At 46.0% G+C, this 17,611-nt stretch overlaps 1 protein-coding gene across 1 annotated transcript; it reads left to right on the top strand.

Annotated features, from left to right (window-relative positions):
• Window positions 1–4,675: 4,675 nt before the first annotated feature.
• On the top strand, window positions 4,676–13,721 carry LOC131269050 (uncharacterized). The gene is made up of 4 exons (XM_058271362.1): window positions 4,676–4,714; window positions 11,649–12,761; window positions 12,813–13,421; window positions 13,467–13,721. The coding sequence occupies exons 1-4, from the start codon at window positions 4,676–4,678 to the stop codon at window positions 13,719–13,721; spliced, it is 2,016 nt and encodes a 671-aa protein (XP_058127345.1).
• Window positions 13,722–17,611: the final 3,890 nt, after the last annotated feature.

The raw sequence follows: 17,611 nt of genomic DNA, 5'->3' as shown, positions 1-17,611 counted from the left end.
CGAGAGCATACCTTCTCAATGTATGAGTCAGATTTTTAGAGATCCATGCCTTGGCAATTGAAGCTGTCAGGGATCCAACAATGGGGCTAGAACGTTCACCATCCTCAACCTGAACATATGCCCAGATTGTTTAATCCAAACGATTCAAGTCTGGGCTGGTGCGAGGTCAAGGGTAATTTCCCAAAATTCTATGTTTTTCTTCAGCCACGCTTCAGCCCTTTTCGAGGTGCGTCACGGTGCTTTGCATTATATTAGAAAATGACGTGTTTTTGTGCTCCAAAGTTGGGTTTCCTCATTGGCAGAACGTGGTCCTTTGAAATGGTCATATTAACCTCGGTATTAAATATTAATTCAACTTTGCTAAAAACTGGAAACATATTCAAGCTATTTGGAGCAACCACCCTAAAATCTATGACTTTGGCCGCATATTAGGTTGTAAACTTGAATTTTAGGTTCTCTAGAACATCCTCAATCTTCTTCGGCGATATAAACTTGTCTGTACATGTGTTAGATACGGGATCGATGATGAACATTGTTTTCATCAGAGAATACGATGGCGGTATTCTTTTATTTTAATGTTGACACCAAATGTTTGGACATTGGATTCGGTCTGTTACAAGGTGACACTTTTGCTCTAGAGTTTAGAAGAACATTTCAAGGTATGTTTGATCAACCGATGCATGGTAGATTTTTAAATATCTGCTTCCTTAACCAATTTCTGGATCGATCTGATACGATATTATCTCACCTAACCTCTGATTGATCAGATGACCTACGGCATGTGGGTGGACCGTGGATGGCCACTTCCTGGCTTTCGGAGACGTGGTCCATCAAGCAGTGGCGGGTTTAACGGTGCGCGGACTGAGCGGCCGCTTCAGCGGCCAAGCTTGTAAAATTCATACCTAAACAAATACTTGATAGAATTCATTAATTTGCTCTTATGATCGACAAGTAATAAATTGTAACAGGTCAATAGTGGATAATTTTACTGTATCCTATAAAAGTTAATGCTAAGAACCATAATAAAATAAAGAAAAATTTGTTCCGGTATATAATCAGAGTTGAAGAGTAACAGAGGATACATTTTTTATAGTTTATTAATTGTAAACAAGCATGTGTTTGCATCAAAACAACAAAATATTAGAATATATCAAGCATAAGAATAAAATAATGCGAATGAAAAACTTAAACAATTTCAATATAAGCAATGCGTTTGTTCTGCATACCATTTTTAATAAAAATTCTTTATTCCATAAGACTTGTTAAACAACGTATAGATAGAACTTCGAGGAGTCAGCCAGAAAACTTTTTGATGATAAAATAATATCTTACATTGATTTTATTGAAAAGCATATAAACAAGACGAAAATCTGTCACTTTTTACGGTAGTGCGGGGGCACCAAGAATGTAAATCCGCCACTGCCATCAAGGAGTGTTCGTTAGAAAGGGTTAACGGTAGCCAGGTGACATCCCACAATCGGTACAATTTAAGTCACAAGCTTTTGGGCGAATACCAAACTAGTTACAATCTCCTTTATGAACATTTTGCTCAACTTAATTACTCGAGAACCACTGTTCTGATGACATAGTCTCAGAGTGTACTACCAGATGATTACACACACACATAATAATAATGTTTAATGGTACCCAAATATAAGCATTGAAAGCATTCGCATATTTTTATGGGACATACTGTAGAGCTCGGGCGATCGCTCGCCCTGGCAACAGCTACGCGGACTGAGCGACCGACCGGGTGAAAGGCGATCGCCTTCGCTGCTACAGTGATTTGAAATGGAAATGGAACGAACGCATATTATATTGGAGCGGCCCCCTGTTCTGCCCGCGGTAGCGTTGGTATCCCTGACTGGCTAGAATTAAGATGGACTCATTGATGTTTCGATACCGGAAGCGTCCGGAGCGGTTCCCGGCATGGGGACTTAGACAAAATGACCCGCAATTCTGCACACCCAGAAGAAGCAATCCGTACCGAAGTAAACCTGTTCTCGGAGCCGCGATGGTAAGATCCGGGATATAGGTGCGTTGTGAAGTCAGCCAAACTTGACCCTAGGCATAGCGAGACCCGAACCAGCCTTCCGGAGCTGCGGATCTTTATAGCGAGGATTGAACCTCGCCAGCCCCGTCGCTTCTCCGGCGCTTCCCGACGTTCTTCCTGCTTGGGAGCGGATCCCCTGCGCAGTCGCAATTTCGATCGCGCTCCGCCCAACAGCGCGCGGAGCAAGTGCGAGTGCGCGGAACCATTCGAGTTGGAGCGTCCGGAGTGCTTCGCTGCGCTGCCATTGTGCTCTAGGTTTTCCCCCGCACCCCACCCTCGTCCCCGCACGCATTCCTTGATGGTGGTCGCCTCCGGGCCCTGTCCTGATTCGCCGGCCACGTAAAACCTTCACCGCGCGCGCACTTGGAAGAAACCATCGGATGCGGAGCGAAGGGAGCTGCGAATCACCACCATCACCACCGGAGAGAACGAGAGCGAGCAAAACCGTTTGGCGTGCGACCACTTTGTTCTCCTTCGACCATCCCTCCCCCCCGCCACACACTCCCTCTGCCCTCCTCCTCGTACTTCGCTTCCTGTCTGCCTGCTCTACCACACCCTGGTCCGAACGTTCTCCACCACCACCACCACCGTCACCACTGATCACCTTTCCTTTCCCTTCCATACCCCCTGTCCCCCCGTCCCCCTCCCCCCCGCAAAAGCCAGTGGATCGATCAGGTGACTAGGGGGGGCAGGAAGGGAAGGAGGAGAGGACGAGTCGGCAAACCGCGACAGTAGTGAGAATGGAAACAAACTATGTATATCGTGCCAATTTAATTTCTGTTTCACTTAGCGTTTGTCAGTGCAGAACCGTTCGCGCTGTCGAGTAGATGCCACGGGAGTTGGCTCCGTTTGGGTTTATTTTTTGTTTTGTTTTGTTTTGTTTTTTTTTTCGTTGTTGCTACTGCTCGCTGCTGCTAGTTTTCGAATCGTGGCCCGCGACTTCACTTCCGATTTCAAAGGTGCGCGCGACCCCGCCTCGTGGTAGTGGTTAGAGGGCCCTTCCATCGGCTCCAGCCGAACAGGTTTATCCGGGCATCCGGCGCAGTCACCGTCACCGTCGGCCCGTGCAAGTGGTATGCGTTCCGTCATACGCCCGGTAGCAGCACTATAGTGCACGTGTGTGGCGCTCCGAGTCCGAATCCTGTGCCGACGTGCTCGTGCCGCCCGAGCACTGCCGACCACTCGTAGGCGATCCGCGACGCCGAGTGCTTGCCTGGGTGGTTTTGCTCTCCACTCCATCAGCGTGACACCGGTCATCCAGCAGCCTGTCTAGAGTGCCGCCGTAAGTGTCACCCGGAATCGCGTCCCGCGTGTCGGCTGGGTCCTTACACCCCAATCGCTTTCCCTCGGTTACAGGTTCTTTTTGTTTTTCGGCAAGTAGCAGCGCGTGACGTTCCATGAGAGAGAGAGAGAGGGGGGAGGAGTCATCCACCAATCAACCTATGTGCTCCTCAGCCCAGCGTGCTCAACCTGTCAACAGCTTTCGCCTTTCCATCCGATCCTGTCAACTTTGTGCATTGAGCCTTTAGGGTTGCAGTCAGTGTCAACAAAACAAAAAAAAAGGAAGTATGCCGACACATGCTCGCACCCGTTAGGGTTCGGAATATGGTCAGTGTCGCCCAACCGCATTCGTTAACCCGTGGCCCATTTGCCCAAGGCATCATGGTAGTACGCCATCTCGAGCGGGCACAGGAGTAGCAACCAGTACCAGTCATGTGCAGCACTCAAACCACTCGCGGTGTGTTGACCTAAAAGTTTCGAGGCGCCCCATCAGTTCAGGCTCAGTCAAATTTTAGTGGTTCAGTGGACCCGGTTACACGGCAGAAGAGTCTTCACTCTAGGCCCTTAGAACGTCTAGAACCGCAGCATTCGGGTACGGTGCGTTTGTGCGCGTGTATGTCGCGAACACGAGAAGAAAAAAAGGAAACACGGGGGAGGGGGGGTACAGCGACGAGTCTAGCAGGAATGTTTTATTAGGAACCAAGAGACCGAGACCGAGAAACGGACAAGAAGATAGTTCCCCAAAAAAGTTGAACTATCGAAACGGTGAGAAGAAACCCAGCAGGAACGAGTGGATAAGGAAGAAAACAAAGGGAGTAGCTATTCTCTGGACACCCTTGCGCCTTGCACTTCAAGTATAACCGGGAAAGTGACAATGATGCTAGCTGTACTGTGACGTGACGTGCAGTACAGACTACTGTTTCAATTCTTTGCCATACTTCCTCGCCGCCGGAAGTAACTGGTTTCAACAGAAGGAAACATTAGGATCGAACGCCCGGTTTGTGTCTCAGTACTCAGAGTGTGTTTGTGTGTGCGTGTGTATGTGGATACCACATGGATGTGGTAGGATCACAGCATCCAGCAGCAGCAGTTCCAAATTGGCCGCGTGTTTTATCCTTCAGCAGGACCCTTCCGACCCGTTAGCAGGACGCGCTCGAGCTCAACCAACCAGCGCAAACTCGGCAGTATTTGCCAACATCCAGATCCCCCCCCTCAAGGAGCACGGGCAATTAGGAGAGCTCATCTTAGTTGTCACGGGGCCTGATTCTGACCGTGTCCAGCAAACATCAGCAACTGGAGCAGCCTCATAGAACAACCAACCCTTATCATACTGCCAGGAGGATGGAACAGATCGTTACTGTGATTGTGTGCTTTTCATTGGTAAGTCTTAGTTAGCGCCCTTTTGTGAATACCTTACATAGCCGAGAGTCTACTGCATGGGTACGTCACCAGCGATTGGGATTTTCTGGAATGAGTTACGGGAATTGGGATTTTCTGCTATTCATTAGACCCTCTCCACCTGTTTTTCTCCATCTCGTTCGGGTCTTGCTTCTTCTCCTTCTTTCTCTGATCCTCTTCCATTCTCCTATTCTGCTAGTACGCGAATATTCTTTATCTACTTTCTTTTTCACATAGTTTTTCTCCTAATTAGTTTTACTTCTTCTCTTGGCCTATTCCGTGAGTACTTCTATCGAAACGCATGACACTGAACTTAATCGGATTGATTGTTTCATTTTGACACAAGGACCTCAAGAAACGGGGTCTCATCTCATAGCGCGTCCGGTACTGTCATGCCAAATCTACATACCACGACATGCCATTGCATAAGGATAGGATCGATTTCCGAGCGCTGGTATGCGGCTAGGAAACGGCACGGCCCAAGGTCAGGCAAGGGAAGAACGCAACGCTTCAGCAGCGTTTTCCTTCGGCGCGAAAGAACGCCTCGCGCTTAAGTGGGCTAGCTCCAAGGGCTGCGGAAAAGTGCCCACTAATTGGCCTATGGGTCGGCGAATGGAAGTCGTGAAGACGGCCCTCACCGCATGTGCACACACGCTTTTCGGTGCATAGTTGCACGCGAGACGGTCGCAAGAGTTAAAATCACCCTCGCTTACTACACACCTTGCCACCTTGCCACCTTCTATTGATTCGTTGTGGCAAACCATGCGTCGCGGGTGGACATGAACTTCTAAAGTAACACCTTGCTTGCCGGATTCTTGGGCTTCCAAAAACCCCAACCCTGGCTGGTTCCTCAATGATAAAGATAATCACAAAACCAAAGAAAGTCAATGTGTCGGATGACGAAAAAGAGAATGTGTGCCAATGTGAGATCGATAGGCAGGCGAACTAGAATGAGTGGTTTCGCCAAGTGATTCCTGATGGTATGCTAAGCGAATCGACGCACAGTGCCTCTGGGAATGGTAATGCGCCCAGTCGCACACATCGAAGGAATGAGCCAGCGGCTTTGATCGCGTTTTTTTTTATTATGCCACGGTGTCTCTTAGATAGGAGAGGACTCTTAGCGGGTAGAGTAATTAGTATTCCACCTTGATTTAATTTTTTTTTATTGAAACCTGCTCACAAGCGGCTTTGTAGCATTCGTGGTGGTGGGAGCGGGACATAGCTGGGCGTCAGAATGGATTGTCGTATGAAAGTGTGCAGGTACTTGAGTTCCTTCGAATAAAGTCTGGAAGACGAAAACAAACTGTCTAAAGAGTGGCTTAAGGACTAAGGAGGGAATTTGTTTGGTTACTTTCAAAAAGTCCAATCTTATCCATCTGATGATTGTTGACTTGGCACGTTTTGCTTTGTCGTAAATAATACTCCACCTGGTGATGCAGAGCAATGAAGATCCCCCGTGGATACTCAATTTGTCATTCGCTTGTAGTTGGTGACAAAATTACTTGAATGTTATTGTTCGCCTTCCTTACTCGTGTCCTATTGAGTTTATAGTTTTGGGACCAGGCAAGGAACTGCCATAAAGTAGAACGCAGAGGCGGTGCGTGGCTGTTCGCTGCCGACCGTAACGAATACTTCAACAGCGTCCAAAACGCCCAGCTCGGTTTGTAATATGTTTCGCCCCGTTCCGGGGCCGACCGAGCTGGTCGGTACGGTTTGAACTTGAAAGGAAAAACAGGTTTCTTGCGTCTTTTCTACTTACACATAGGAATGCCGGAACGTGAGCATACATATAGAACAACGGCGGCAAAACACCAACGCCCAACGCCACGCCGCACTCGCAACTCGGTGCATTTTCGCGACGGTGGTAATACGTCGGCACTTTTGCGAGCTCCAAGACAGGCCGACCACACCAGCACTTACATTTCCGTTTGCTCTATTGTTGGGGCGAATTGGGCTAAGCTAAGATCGTTGGTTCCTGAGCGGTTTGGTACCTATATGAATGACCCCGGCAGGTACGGTGGTCCTTGGACCGGAGGGTGTTTACATCCGGGACAGCTCACGTTCCACGTTCCTTCCCCTGCACAGGACAGGAAACACACTGCAAACTCTCGTTGTTTGGCAAAACGATTCCAGTGTGGGTTTTAAATCAGGCCTGATGGTTGTTTAAATACGGTTCCCTGGCCAGATACGGCGATAACGGTGTTGCCGTTTGTAGCTGCAACCGCAACAGCCGAATGGATTGAGTTCGGCCCCTAGGACCTGGTGGGATAAGTGAGGCGTGCGTGCTTGCACTCGGAACCTGTACCCGTGGAAGCAGTGTCATACAGCATCGAGAGCAAGGCCGCACTGAAATGAGTCCAGCAGAGTCGGATTCACTCGCCGGGGTTGGATTTCCGACAGCGATTCTAATTCTAACGGCCCACCGAAGCCTGGATTGAGGGAAAAAGGCTGTAGAAAGTGATGGAATGAGATGAAACAAGAGGGAAAGAAAGAGAAGAAAAGAGCGAGAGGGAGCGAAATATGAATAGAAGGGGCCAATCTAGCCAGCTACTGTTACCATTGACATTGGCCAACTTTTCCTTCGAACAAGCGTTGGTCTTCACGTTTCATAAACCCATCAGAGGTCGGTGTATAGATGGAATGCTGTTTATCAACATCTAAAAAAACCTCCAGCATATAAAACCGTGTTAGGATAATTGAGAAGGACGAAACGCGCTTAAATAGATCCGTTGAATCACCTTCCTGCGCTTTATCCATACACGCCTCGGGTTATTATTTTGGGGAGATCACGATCCTTCCGATTGAAGATTGAGGCCGCACCCAGATTTACAAATGGTGACGCGTCCTTTTTTTACGTGCGTCATCCACGTGGCATGCCAGCAGCAAATCACATATAGATCGGTTCGCTTCAGCGCTTGGAAAGGATGATTTGCGTCACGATTAATGGTTTAATGGCGCTTTAGGAAAGCCATTCCAAGAGGACAGGATCGATTTGGATCGATTTCGGGAAGCGTGCCGTACCACTGCGGAAGTGTCGATGTATGACGTAAAACGACAACAGCGTTGCGCTTTGCCGAGTAACAGCGAGCGAGTGAGATTTTCTTGGTAAGATATCGTGAGGCAATAATGCCCCCCTTGAGCTCTAAACTTTTATTTCCGGCAATCCACGCAAGAAAAATAATTCAACTCTCCGAAAGATTTTCTTCTCTCTTTTCTACTATCAAAAAATTGTGAAATGACATTAAAACTCACAGATTGTCAATAAAACGAAGAATTTTTATAGCACTTTTTACCACACGAAATTTAAAATCATGTGGCAAAATGGAATAAAAGGTGTAGTGGAACGCACGCCCTTAATAATTATTTCATTTTTCAATATATATCAAGGCATCATTTTTTTAGTAAAATTTTTGTAAAGTAAAATGAACTTTACTTCATATATTTCAATATAAAGCATCGATAATTCATCATGTTTGCGTTGGAAGCAGAATATGTGCAACTTTTAGTTTATTTAGTTGGAGCAGTTTCATACTGAGAACATTTTGAAAGCTTGAATGTTTGCCTAACTGATGATGTTTCAATGTTTGTCTCCACAACAGGAACGTAAGAATTATTCCAATCCATTTCTTTTCAGTATTTGTTGAGTAACATTTGTTATAGCTTATTGCATTATTGTAGGGATTGCGGAATTTTATGTCTGTATTAAATCTTAATACAGAGCCGTGAAATTTACCTTACATTCTATTACCTTTAATTGTGTTCAACTGTTTAATTCAGTTAAAAAGGTACCGGTGCATTTTACCCCACCGGGGCATCTTACCACACTTTCCCTTACTTCTATCGAGCCATATCGAGCGACTTGCGGCGAACCCTTGCATTGTGTTACTCTCCGATGCGATTGTCTTTACGTCAGCACGTGCAATAATGGGGTCGTGGTGAATGATTCCTGAATTGTGTGCCCTATCCTGTTAGTCGAGTCGAGCATCAGAGCTCCAAATGGGTTTGTTTTCTAGATCAAGTGTTGTTGGAGCGGACAAAATATGCGCCAGGACGAACGATGTACGGCCGACAATGTGTTAGCATACTACTACTCTCTAATATTTTAAGCTCTGAGTCATAGCGAAAAAGCAGACATAAGGATGAAAAAGATAGCGGTTCTAATGGCTAACCCTTTTTCTTCAAGCTTCATTGACTTATTAGTGGCAGATCCAAGGGCAGTAGAAAGACCGCAGAACGACATGGCCGTTCGCCTGTCCCGCATAGTTCTGATTGATATTTTTTGTAGTCGTATGTGATTCGTCGCTTACCACAGTATATCCTTCGATTTAAGTTCTCCCGGGTGTTGCCGCCATTACCGCCGCCTCGGGTAATAAGAAACCCGTCCAGCGTCTGGGCAGCTTTTGTTTCAGGCAACTAGAAGGGGACTACGCGTATACGCTACATACATATATATAAATGTCTATACATATCGCATTCGATATATGCCAATAATGTATAACCAGTTGGGCCGGAGGTTTCATTACTGCAGGAACGAGACGTTTTTACTTGCTTGGAGAAATCCGAATGGTCATTCCAGTTTGGTTGTTGTGCTTCGCGGCTTTGGCAACGAAGCGAAGATCTCGGCAGTTATTTTGAGCCCGGGCCACCGCCCTTTCCATTATCTCTTTCTCTGTTTATTGCGACCGGGTGGGCAACAACGGCACGCTGAAACCTTTCCTGCCTCCGGTGCACCTCTCGGTTGTACCTCGACGCGTTGCGTGCCTTCACAAAAACGACATTGAACGGCCTTGAATGGCCGTGAAATTAATGTGGCCGCTTCTTGCCCACTCGCGCACGACCCATCAGTTCTCGCGCGCGCTGGTTCACGTCCCATAAGGTAGTTTTCGCCCCGTGCCTTTTCGTAGTAGGGGCATTACACACTAGAACGCATCGCAAATGTTTCATACCAGTGGGTTTTTGGATTTCTTTTTCTTTTTTTTCCGCTTTTGTTGCCCCCTTCCCTGCTCCGCTTCCCCGTTTTTCTTCTCCCTTGTTTGTTTGTTCGTCGCAACTCCGAAGCAACCGCGTTCTACTTCATGGTTTGCTGTTATTGTGCTGGCATTCGATCTTTTCGGACGAAGGAGCATTTTGGTCGATGCCGATCTGGTAGGTAGCCCGGGCTCCCCCCCCCCCCCCTGATTGACCGGTTGTCGCCTCCCCGAGCTGACGCTACCGACTGGTGTGAAGTTTGACCAGACCTGCCGGACGCCATCCGGTAGGCTCTAGGTCTTTGTTGTATTTGCGAACCGAAACGCCATGGTTCGTCGCCGGCCGAGGAAGGGACGACAAGATGGATGGCTTTGAGAAGGGAGTCGAATCGGTCGCCGCGGCCTAATCGGTGGATCAAATTAGTAATAGTAATTTAATCGAATGTGATTGATTTTTGCTTTCCATCCCTCACACCTGGTAGCTTTTTTTTTTAAATTCATTTTTATTCATCTGTATAATTAGTGTGCGGTTGCTGATTTAGTAAATTATGCTGATTTTTAAGTGGTGAAACAACTCACTTGTAAAATTTCTTAATTTTATTGCTAAGGTAAACAAGGTTTTTTTTATTTTATTTTCTATGCTGTTGGTTGTCGTTAGTGTTTGCAGGCACAACAAGGCTAAAACAAACATATAAATGTCATATCATTTTCAACCGAAGCTTCGGGCACACCTTTTCGCCCGTGCCACAATTGCATGATTTATCTGCCGGGAATCTCGCCTTCTGCTTGGGTCAGTTTCCTGTCCTTACTTAATGGTTGCTCTTCGGGGAGGGAACAATGTTCACCGTGCAAATTATAGAGTATTTTCGGAGCGGTTTTACGGCAGCGCCGGGAGTGTGGAGTGTTGCTGCAGCCATGGAACGCAATGATTTGATGCGGAAATGCCAACTGCCTAAAAGAATAACGAGCCCGCCGACTGTTGACGGTTAGCACTAACTTGTTCTGTTGGCGTGGCACCGTGGTGAGAATAGGTGGACACTTCGGAACAAAAGCGAAGTGTTTGTATGTTAAACGTAACAAGCTTAAGTGATAGTCAGATAGTCTACTAAGAAAAGGCCTTAATTTCAATGCAATTGCTTGTTCAATATTCTAGCTGTTGTATGCTAAAGTTGGAAGAGTTAAAACCTGTCATTTTCGAAAATGTTTTTGAAGTAATTTGGAAATACGTGTGGGTTAGTCAATTTAAAACGAATTAAATGTTTTCTTAGAGTTATATCATGTTGAAAAGATGTTTAAGAATGTAGCTATAATATTGTCATGTATCATTTCAACTGCTTGAACATGGTAACATGGTTTTGCTGAAAATAAAAAAAATTCACACGTTGGTAATGAAAATGAAGAAAATCAGATTTTAACTACATAAGAAAACACATGTACTGAAAAATTCATTTTCCGGTTTTTGAAATTTAAGTTAAGACCTTTCAACTGGTGTGGTGTGTGCTTCATGATCCAAAGCTATGGTAGCGTATCAATCGAATAGAAAGAAGGCGCTAAAAGTAATGCTATGACGACGTAAGAGACATAGCTTTTTCAAATATCGCATGGAATTGTTGTATTATGTCAATTCACTGCATACATTTCTAGTACCACGCCTTTACTACCGACGCGCCATCTGAATTTCCAACGGAAATAAAAATATTTTTTTCATGTTTTTTTAATCAGGTTCTGTCAAAAACATTCAAAACCTTCGAGAAATTCATCAAAAATTTGAAATGTCCACTTGATTGTTCTACCGTATCCCACTGTGCTTTGTTAAGATGAGAGTACTGATATGGTATTTCGACCCTTTCCGGGGTACACAGCTTGACTTGCTCGGGAACGATTTCTTATGTGATGATGTAATCGAGGAATCAGTTCTCAGACTCATCATTTTCCATTTCTTTTCACAGCTTTTCACCAACGTTCGAGTAGGCAGTGTGTCCGCATCGAGTGACATAATATCTGGAAGGGAGTTCCTGTCGATTCTCCTGACACCGACCAGCACGAAGGTTGAGCCGCAGAACCCATCCACAGCAATGCGGCAACACCAACAGCAACCTGTTAGGAATTTCCGAGGTGTCCGGAAGTTTCGACACTTCTTCTACGAGCAGCCAGAGAATGATGATACGATTCTGCCGATCGAGGCGCTGTTTACCTCAAAGGAAGACATGTCCCCTAGTAGTACGCAATTCTATGGTAATCGTAGGGATCAGCGCCAGCAGCCGACAATCGCCAGTGGAGAACCCAAGCGCCAGTCTCCCGCTGAGGTTGGCTACTCGGAGAGCATCACCTTGCCATCCGCAGCGCAGTCGGAAACGTTGCAAACGAACGCTATAGATGAGTCGGAAACAACAACCGTTTCCCCGCCTGAGGCAACAACATTGGCTTCCGCTCCAATGGCTCTAGAGTTTGCAGGTGCCATGGAAGATGACATTTCCAATACCACCGCAGTACCTACGGAAGGAAGTACAGCTTCACATGGAAGTGATTCCTCGCCTCCTGCAGTTACTGATGTATCCCTTGATGAGCAGTCCATATCGACTGAAACGGTGGTGCCTGTACCGAGGTCGAATGTTCGTAGCGCAAAGAGTGCAAAGGTGACTCAAGTGTCGGACGAACGTGGCCAAGGCATGTTGCACTCCTCAAATTCCCATCGAAGCGAACTGTCTGTAGAAGAGCTCGATCCGACAATCAACAGGGACGAAACCGTTCTGGAGGGACAAGATTCAGTAGGCGAGGTACTGCGGGCGACTCCCGCTTCTCCGACGACACCAGCGCCATCAGATATAGACCATATGCAAGGCAGTGCCGGATCACCATTTGTGCAACAACGCAATCGAATGCAGCGGAAACAAGACACGAAGGGGACGTTCCAGTCGATCGTCTACCACGAGCGGAAGGATTTGATGAAAAGTTCGTCCTCGTTGTCGTACAGCTACCTGGGGGAAACGACACCGACGGTCAAATCCTGGCGAGACGTTAACGACGAGTACTCACTGAACCGGAAGCGATCCAGTTCAGTTGCACCGTCCTCGTTCGGTGGCAACGTCAAGCCGGCCGACATTGCCCCTGAGCAGGAGACCCGCAAAAGTATGGTATATTCCGAGCCCGCCCGGTTCTACTCCGAGCCAGCGCAGTTTTACTCCGAACCGGCGAAGGTGTACTCGGAGCCGGCCAAGATCTACGGCGAGCCGGAAAAGGTGTACTCGCAGCCAGCCCAGGTGTACTCGGAGCCTGCCAAGGTGTACTCGGAGCCGGCGAAGGTGTACTCCGAACCGGCGAAGGTGTACTCGCAGCCGGCCAAAATCTATTCCCAACCATCGAGCTACTGGCAGACGGCCTACGCCATCACCGATTCGACGGACGAGCAGCGCGCGACTACAGTCTCATCAACTGCCACGAGCGATGACACCTCACCTGCTGGTGTGATACCGTCCACCACCACCGGTGCGCCGCAACTGCAGCAGCTGGACTCGAACGGGCTTGGGCAGCACCAACGGCAACGCTTGGTGTTCAACGAACTCGACAAAATTCCCTACGACCAGCTGAACGCACCGACGGTCGACAGTGACACCGACTCCATACACAACGCCATCGGGAAGTTCGTGCCGAAACAAAGCCACACCACGGGCAGCGACGAAGGGGAGCTGGCGGGTCAGAAAATGTTAGACGCTGCCCATCGCGTCGGTGCCGACACGGTGTACGAGACAAAACAACCGGATGACCAGCAAACGCCTGCAGCTGTCCAGCCGCTGACACCGGTTGTTGGCTCCGGCGATGACGCCAAGGTGGGGTACGTGGTGGAGGGGCGCAACTATCGGAAGTATCGTGTCGAGGAGAAGACACCGGACGGTTTCATAGTGGGCGAGTACGGCGTACTCTCGCACAACGATGGCAACCTGCGTGGCGTTCGCTATACGGCCGACTCGGACATCAATCCCCGTCTCATATACGACGCACTGCTGAAATTTCTCTCCCTATAAGCGACTGCGGCGGACGGAACAGCCACGGACTCTTTCTCCTAGCACTCCGACCGTGTGCGAATGTATATTTGTGTGTATGTGTATAATATGTGCGGGTGGCGTTAGGGAAGATTTATGTTGAGTCATACATAGCCAAAAAGTTAGGAAGAAGCAACGAAAAACCAGTAAACTATGGACGCGCCGTGGAAAACTCTCGTCCACACGCCGAGAAGACGAGCAAAACAACACTAAATAACTGCTTGTATCAATTGCATCCAACTTATACAAACCTTCGAATAAGATTACGAAAGAAAGTAACTATTGAGGAAAATGTAGCGATAGAGAAAGTTATAGAGAAAACAATAGATAGAGAGAGGGATAGTTAAAGAACGAGAGAAAGAGCAAGAGAGAACGAGAAACAACGAGGAAAAGTTTGTAAACAATTGCTTCAAGTATAAGTTGGTGCCTGGGATGTGTTTGCTGAATGTTGATGCCATATTTTCTTAAGCTGCGTGTTTTCTAAATACCAGTTAGCCGTGCTATCGGGAACATTATCCTTCATTTGTTTGTGCGTGTGTGTGTGTGTTTTGTTTTCAAAGTTACTGCTATGGCCCGGAAGCTTTCCACTTCATCTAAGCCGATCGTGTGGACTTTTTTTTTCAGTTCGTTTCAAGCAAAAATTGTGTGAACATACATTGTTGCGGGGTGTTGTAACAATTCTATTCTGGCACGTCAACTCAACTGAAGCAACTGTATGGTTTTGACGAAACATCTCCCCCCCTTATGTGTGTGTAATTATAAATAATTCGATTACACTCCTTTGCGAAAACCCGCTATGATGTATCCAATCAAATGACATACCATTTCACAAACTGCCATGCAACCATACATGTTTTACGCTTGACACTTTCCTTAACAATCGATTTTAAATGTGATAATAGTGTAGACATATTTAACTTAACTTAATTAGGTTAATTTAACAACCACATGTTTCATTCACGCTGCCGGAACGGAGCATTTGCTCAACTTGTTTTTAACAAATGAATAGCTCTAGCCCTCTAGGTAATGTCTGTAGCTTCCCGCTGCCGTCGATGCTACTCCTACGTTCGATGCCCGTGCTGCCGTCCTCGATAGAATAGTGTAAACAAAATTCGATATAATGCAACACACAAACCGACTCTACTCAAAAAGGGACCGAATTTCTTTTTTCTACTTTGGCGTTCTTTGATGTAATAAGGTTCGTAAATAACAGTACGCTACAAAATGAACGTGTTCATTGGCATATGTATTAGAATTTAGGATAGTGGGGGGGTGTAGCACTAAGGAATCATAATATGCTGCGGTAGATAGTTATGATAAAGATTATGCAGTGGAGGGGGGTGGGGGAGATGAGAAGGCGAAAGTGGAATAATTTTAAAAATACTTAGAGCGAATCCTATGCAAGTTTCGTTTCGTTTTGTCAAACGTGCGAATGTTTGCCGAATTTATTCCATCGCTGTAATGTGAGCCCATTATCAACTCTTCAATTTGCGTAATAAAAGTTTTAATCGTCCCTGGTAAATTAGCAGAGAATTTATTTAGCAAACAAAGCCATTGGACTCGTTGTATCACAAAGAGAGGGGATGCACCAAGGTGGGGTCATACAGTTTCAGTTTGTTTTATTTAAGATAATGTTTCTACAATATTTGTATCTTAGTGATTTCTCGGTACTGGATACATATCCTTAACTCCATATTTTTAAATTATATCGATGATCAGTGATCATATTGACAAGTTAGATTTGAAAAAATGAAAAAAAACCCTGCAATTGTTTTTGATTTATAACCCTAACCTTAACCTAATAAAAAAGAAGAAACAAAAAGGACGTGCACAACTTACAACTATAATAAACAAAATAACGATAATAACAATGATTAACAACTAATCTACGGACTACTACACGCATTTAGCGATTGTTGAACAGTGAGTTCAGTAAGTAATTCTTACTTGTTTGGCATTTCATCTCATACTTGCTACTTGTGTGGTCGTACAAGTTGTATTATGTTGCTCATGTTAACCAGAACATGTTCTTCTTAAGCCACTGCAAATGTAGTCAATTGTATGCTTGCACTGTGATAATTGTTTCTGGAAGAGACCCACAGTGAGCCTGGTTTGTTCACACTCTTGTTTTGCACATGAATTCCTTCAGGTTATCAACAGTTCCTGTTTTCAAGATGCAGAATCTTATTAAAGGTTGGTAGCAATTGTTCGATGCAAGAAACAGCATTGCAAAAAAGGAAAGCTTATGTTTCAAAGCTCCCAAGATGTTTCATGCGATTGACGTAGTAAGCTATAAATCCAAACCGGTATCGAAATATTCGATTTGAAAGGTAAGTACATTTGAAATGCTACATAGAGCCTTCATATCGAGCTGTAAATAGGGCATCGAAGGCGAAAAATTGAAAAACTTCTTGCGCCAACATAAGAAAAGCATAGAAATTGCTTGCAATGTTGTGTACAACGATTACTCAACGCCAAGCAACATAAGTTATGGCGAAAGGTTTGTGTCTTCGCTCTATTGGTCTCCAAAAGCTAGATGCGGACGGTAGCAATGAAGTTGATTTAATCAAGGATTGATTAAATAATCAGTGGCAGCATTCGTCCTTGAAGAAGGAAACGGAAAAAGCCTCACAATTGCTGCAATTACATACTGATAGGTTGCATTTGAATGCACTTTGGAGCAGCTTTACTATTTGAGACAGTCTGGTTCGATTTCTGTTCGATTCTGATGTCTTTTACAAATTCGTTTGTCGTTAGCGGGACCGAAAACAAATGACTTTCTTCTGTAGTTGGGTAATCCAGATTTAGATTCATGCAGCTGATTGAGTTTTTGCTTCCATTCTGAGATCGATGAATCTGTTAATTACGGAACAAGTCAACAAAATACGAAGAGTAGACACCTTTGGCTTTTTGTCGCTTGATCCACGTCAATCAAATAATCACCAAGACCTGGGAAATAGTTAGGAAAGATTTGTGAAGATTCTTGAATGTTTCGAGGTTCACGAATGTTTTGAAATTAGAGTTCCTAAGGGTTCTACATCAATTCGAATGAATCCGGGGTGAAAGATGCATATGAATGAATCTCACGTAAAGATTCATAAGATTTAGCTCTACTATCTTTTCAAACGAGAAGAACACTTAATATCTAGAATATATTTACTTGGTGAACAAGCTGCGAAACTATTGATCAGGAGTTTTGTACACCTGCACCTGTGCCTAATATTTTGGTGGTATGTTTTAAGGCCGCATTATTTATAGATGACCAATTCCTCACCAAATCTTGAATATTCTGAAGGCACTACTATCAAGTGTTGACACACTCGGTGTGTGTACCTTTTGCGGAGCCCACCTGCCTGCTGCTGTTGCGGTTTCTCGGCCGGCTCTCGGTGCGGTGGCAATATTATTCGCCACATGAGGTCTATGGGTCACTCGAGCTTCGATTGCGATTTGAATGTATATTTATGCATCTCAAAGTGCGGTCCCAGGGGTGGGCAGGGCTGCAGCAACATGTGCCCGGTTCTGCGGTTATTGCCTATTGTTTGGAGTTCTTGACGGTCCTTGCGAAGGTCCTTGAAATCAGCGTGCGGTCTGCGCCGTTAAGGACCTGAGTGTTTAGCGCGCAAGTCCTGCGGTGCGGGGAGTGGCTCAAATTACACAGCCTCTCCCGCTCACCACCCACCCCTTGGAAACTCCACTTCGAGCCGTGGATATTAAGCGTATCGGGTGTCGAAATGTAACCAGTAGCACACGACCGTGCTGAGCTGTAAACCGGGCAGGGGGCCCAGACACATTGATTTTTACCAACAAACTCCCTTTCAAACACCGCCAAACTGTGCGTGATCCTCATTGTAAAACGGGGTGGGTGTCGAAGG

This window comes from Anopheles coustani, chromosome X, assembly GCF_943734705.1.
Source record: "Anopheles coustani chromosome X, idAnoCousDA_361_x.2, whole genome shotgun sequence".
In the NCBI taxonomy this organism is placed as follows: Eukaryota; Metazoa; Arthropoda; class Insecta; order Diptera; family Culicidae; genus Anopheles; species Anopheles coustani.
Note: the sequence above shows the minus strand (reverse complement) of the source record. Positions and strands in the feature narration are given on the sequence as shown.